General features: G+C 35.5%; 1 protein-coding gene across 3 annotated transcripts; it reads right to left on the reverse strand.

Moving 5' to 3' along the window:
• Positions 1 to 209: 209 nt before the first annotated feature.
• On the reverse strand, positions 210 to 2,602 carry LOC111475114. 3 transcript variants are annotated; one of them, XM_023119799.1, is made up of 4 exons: positions 2,232 to 2,602; positions 995 to 1,353; positions 622 to 691; positions 210 to 329 (listed from the first exon to the last, which is right to left on the reverse strand). In XM_023119799.1, exons 1-4 carry the CDS (start codon positions 2,546 to 2,548, stop codon positions 317 to 319), a joined length of 759 nt encoding a protein of 252 aa, XP_022975567.1. In that variant the 5' UTR covers positions 2,549 to 2,602; the 3' UTR covers positions 210 to 316. The 3 variants fall into 3 exon arrangements, with proteins under 3 accessions (XP_022975567.1, XP_022975568.1, XP_022975569.1); XM_023119800.1 differs by lacking the exon at positions 210 to 329 and having other exon boundaries at positions 529 to 691; XM_023119801.1 differs by lacking the exons at positions 210 to 329; positions 622 to 691 and having other exon boundaries at positions 858 to 1,353.
• Positions 2,603 to 5,042: the final 2,440 nt, after the last annotated feature.

Here is a 5,042-nt window from a genome sequence, read left to right on the forward strand (position 1 = left end):
GAAAAATAAAATATCTTGTTCATTTTTCAACTCGATTAGCACGTTTTGAATACTTTAAAGCTGTTTTAGAAGCGTTTTTTCAAATCCAATTAAGGCTAGAAACAAGTAATGTAAGTATTATTTTGGAGAATTTATAATAGTTAATGGATATTTACCATTATCCATACATTTTCGAGTAAAACATGGGGTAAATGACAGTTGAGTAAGAAGAGAACACGTGTAAGGTTGTGATTGGGACATGTGTAAGCCAACGAGGGGTGTCCAGCATGTCCAGCATCAGTCTCTAGTGCTCTAGTCCAGCCCATCCTCTTGTAGCCTAGCCCAACAACCTTCCAGCCCAAAACATGCCACGTCAAAACCATGCTCACTCTATGTCCATGAGCCACTAGTAAGCCAAGTTTGTAATCATGAAAGATATGACAAGTATTATGTATGCATGTACGCTCTTGTCATGAAAATGATGGAGTTATATCGGGATACTTCTCCGTTATGATTAGTACGAACAAATACATTATGATATCTATGTACCCCATGATATTATGCAGACTCCTTTCCCTCCATGGTTCCAGCTGCATGAGCATGGCTAATTGAAGGGCAGACTTAGACCACGTATAGGCTCACCTTGTAGAGTCCATGTGTGTATGCGTATGCTGTGGGTAGAGAAATACTGCACATCCAATTTTCGCTCGAACTGGAAATTAGAGTTCAAGAGTTCAAGGCCATGATGTTTTATGAAAAAATAGGTTTCACTATGATTGCATGTTGAGAATGTTTGTTTAATCCACCACACCTAAGGTGTGTGAAAGTTCTCTATTTATAATCAAATAAATTACAAGAATATGAAAATAGTAATAAATGCAAAGATACCTACTAATGGTAAGGAGACAAATATCAAATATGATATTAGTACTAAATATCTTTAATCATGTGATTACATTTCCCGACTCCAATTATGAGGTTACTCATGGTTTTAAGGAGAGAGCGTGGTGCAAACCCGGGTCATGGTGAGCCAAAGAAGCACCGTAAAGAATAGAATTGTTTACGCCCTGAACATTGCTGTTCAAATAAGTGCTTTCGCCCTTCTTCTCCTTACACCCTTCCTTGTTTTGATCCTTTGCCTTTCTGTTTGATGTTCTTCTAAATGTCTCTTTCTTCTCTATCATATCTCCCCCTTCCCCTTTTAACTCGAAGATTTCCATTACTGCTCCATGATTTTCTCCTGCAATCTTTATTGTATTTGGCTCATGCTTGTGGGATGTCATCGTCGTTTTGCTCGACTCGCCGTGACAATCCGAATCAATCACTTTCTTCATGGCTTTTCCGACCACCGCTTTAGGCTCGGTTTCAGGAGATCTGTGTCAAGAATACAGAGTAAATGACTAAATATGTTAGAGTTTGTCAACTTAATTAAGGTTTTGAATTCAATAATATAGAATATAATCGCTTCTCCTCTTCGAGTTTTCCCTTTCGGACTTCTCCACGAGGTTTTTAAAACGCGTATGTCTGGGAAACGTTTCCACTTTTTTTCGTTCTCCACCCCAATTGAGATCTCACAATCCACCCCTTCAGGGCCTAACGTCTTTGTTCTCCACCCGAACTGGTATCTCACGATCCATCCCCTTCAGGGCCCAACGTCCTCACTGGCACTCGTTTCTTTCTCCAATCGATGTGGAACCCACCAAATCCATCCTCTTTGTGGTCCAGCGTTCTTGTTGGCACATTGCATTGTGTCCACCCCCTTCAGGGCTTAGCATCCTTATTGACACACTGTTTTGTGTCCACCCTTTGGGCCCAGCGTCTTTGCTGGCACACCACTTTGTGTCCACCCGTTTCGGGGTCCAACGTCCTTGTTGGCACACCATTTCATGTCCACCCCTTGGGGTCCAGTGTCTTTGCTGGCACACCACTTTGTGTCCACCCCTTCAGAGCCCAACGTCCTAGCACATTGCCTCGTGTCCACCCCCTTCGAAGCTTAGCAGCACATCTCTCGATATCTAGCTCTAATACCATTCGTAACGGCCAAACACATCGCTAATAGATATTGTCCTTTCGAGACTTTGCCTCAAAGTTTTTAAAACTCCACAGACAGATTTCTAACTCTTATAAAAAAATCTATCTACATGCAAATTTTGTTTTTTTTTAATATAAACCACTATTGACGTGCAACCAATGGTCCTTAGCATATAGATGATGACTAACATATAGAAGTGTTTGAGTTTAGTGTATCCAACCTGGGTTGAGTAGTAGGTTTATCCTTAAGGTATTCATCTACAGCCTTCGGTTGTGAGTTGATCACTCCTCCAGCTGAACCTCCATACGATGGAGAAGGAGATGGTGAAGCAACCTTCTTCACAGAGTACATCGGAGAAGCAGCAACGGACTCTCTCTTGGGTGAAAGCGACGGTGAGCGAGCCCGTGGTTCCATCGACGACTCTTTGCTGGTTGAAGGATATGGACCTGAATCTTGTCTTGAATTACTGCCACCATGGATAAAAGGTCGCTTAATGGAAGAAAGACGAAACATGGAGCGACGAAGACGACCCGCCATAGTGAAAATAAAAAGTGTTTGTTTGGTGAAGTTAAACTTAGAGATGTGTGTTTTAGGGTTACTTATAAGCAGAGAGGAAGAGGGTTATGAACCCAAAAAAATATCTTAAAAATATCTTTCTAACTTTTTTTAATATTTTAAAAATGTTTATTAAAATAATTACTCTAAAATTTGCTAAAAGTCTAATATTTATTTTAAAAAAATTTAAAAAATAATTTAGGTTAGCCTTATGGGTATAAATTTTAAAAATTTGGCATTTACCGAGATGTCTTTCTTTTTCTTGAATATAATAATAATAATAATTATTATTATTATTATTTTATTAATAGAAAAATTAACGAATATCAATTTTATGACGTATGAAAAGTATGTTAATAAATTTGAACATTACATAATATATAAATATATAATGTATTTCAAAATATATTTTTGCATATAAAATGAATTAATACAAATATATAAACCATAAAATTTGTAGCTTCAAGGTCAAAATCGGGAATCTGTTTTTTGTAAAGACGAAAATAAAACGTTGGATTTGTTTTATTCCCACATCCATGATTTTATGCTTTTATGCTTTTATGCTTTTATTCTTATTTTCAAAATTAAGAATAAAATTATAAAATCAAATACGAATGAAATCAATTAGAATGGAAATATTATTCTTTTTATTATTTAGTAAGAATACCCAAAATCCAATATAATAATTATTTTAAAACAAAAATTCATATATATATTGTATATTTATTTCTAAATAAATAGAAAAACAATAAGATAATAAGAAATATTATTAATAGAAACATTGGAAATGTATTGTCGAGCAAGGTCTAGATTGAATCGTTTAATAGGTCGAGACAACCAAGTGCTTGGTGGAAAGAGTTGAGTCTTCTAAAAAAAGCCTCTACGTTATAAATCCATCTTAATAAGAGATGATGGACCACATAGGTAACTCAGTAGCTAGCAAGCACGACAGGTCCTTCTCTAGTTTTAAAGTGACTTTATAGTCTCTATGGAAGGGTTTGTCAATTAATAAATGTCATACTAACCACTCAACTCGGGATATCAATCGTTGACTATCGTGGCCATGCAAGTTGACTAGTTATACAACTCCATTCTACATTTTCTTTTTCATGTATTCGTTTTTTGTTGATCAAAGAATGAGAGCGTTCAGAAGCTATGCGGCCATAGAGAACGTGAATTTTGGATCTTTGTGTGGTTTAAAATTGTATCCAATCCCTAGAGAACAAGAACAATACCTATGTATGCATGATTTTGATTTGATTTCAAATTATGCAAAATTTTACCCTTTTTTATTTTTATTTTATTTGATTTTCTTTGATTTAATAGTTTAATGAAAATTAGAAAAAAAAAAAAAACAGAATAAGAATATAAAAAGAAAAGTATGAAAAAAGTAAGTAAAATCCAAAAACAACGAGAGAATAAAGGAGTACAATTATTCCCTGAGGGTTAAATAATATAATCTAATTCGAACGATTTTGGTTTGATTGTACAACCGATTCTAACCTAAGACAAGATATGTCTCTGTTTGCGACTTTGTACATGTGCATCTTGCCTTTACTTAAAAAATGACGTGGCACACGATCTGTGTATTTCGAAAAATTCTCAATAAGTGACCCCATTATAGGAGGTTATGCAAATGCAAATACATATAATCATGCTTTTGGGACCTATCTCTATTCTCTTGGGTGGTCTCTAGTCTTGGATAAATTGGATATGTAGTACTTCCCTACACACAACTCACACGTGCGAGTGTGAACCCCCAAGGGACTTGCTAATCTGTAGCGATGTTCCAAGGTCAGTGGAACTCCTTGGTGTCATGCTCCCTATGAACACCCTCATCATCATACTGTGCCCGTACGTACTCATTGTCTCTGGGGAAGTATCCCTATGCTTATGAGCACCCAACATGCATGAGATTCTTCTAATTTCCATTTATTATCTCTTCTAATACAACCCTCTAGGATATTTATATTGATATCATTTTCATGCTCTTAGAGTTGTGTCCTATGACACTCATCATCATATAGCATGCTTAATATGGAAAACTTCAACATATTAAGACAAACATTATGCAATCAGTCATAATCATCATATTGCCATAAGGTGCATCAAGCATATCAAGTACGTCAATTATCGAAATATATATTTACGCACATCATCATGCATCATAACTCATATATCATCATATACTAATACACGACATCCTATGATCCAACTCCTACATCATCATAAATGGTAACCCATACAATTTCTAATCTATCATATAATAAAGTCATTTACTTGGTTAGCCTTAGCTAAAGTTCTATCTAGCTCCAAATTTGGTTGTTCTCATCCTTCAAATTCGTTCTCACTTACATCGAGCATTCACCTATTTTAAATATAAACTTAATTGACTCAATAAAAAATTGAATTCCATGTTTTCATTGGTTCTACATCGTGTTTGGTAATAAAACTTAAATTTAAAAATAAGTCAATA

Source organism: Cucurbita maxima, unplaced genomic scaffold, assembly GCF_002738345.1.
Source record: "Cucurbita maxima cultivar Rimu unplaced genomic scaffold, Cmax_1.0 Cma_Scf00978, whole genome shotgun sequence".
Lineage (NCBI taxonomy): Eukaryota > Viridiplantae > Streptophyta > Magnoliopsida > Cucurbitales > Cucurbitaceae > Cucurbita > Cucurbita maxima.

Excerpts from the sequence above, each read along its gene's own strand:
- LOC111475114 (XM_023119799.1), bottom strand. The coding sequence starts at position 2,548 with ATGGCGGGTCGTCTTCGTCGCTCCATGTTTCGTCTTTCTTCCATTAAG. Across the intron at positions 1,354-2,231 it reads AAACCTACTACTCAACCCAG|ATCTCCTGAAACCGAGCCTA; the intron begins GTTGGATACACT and ends TTCTTGACACAG. Across the intron at positions 692-994 it reads TTTGGCTCACCATGACCCGG|TTCGAGCGAAAATTGGATGT; the intron begins GTTTGCACCACG and ends TCTAATTTCCAG.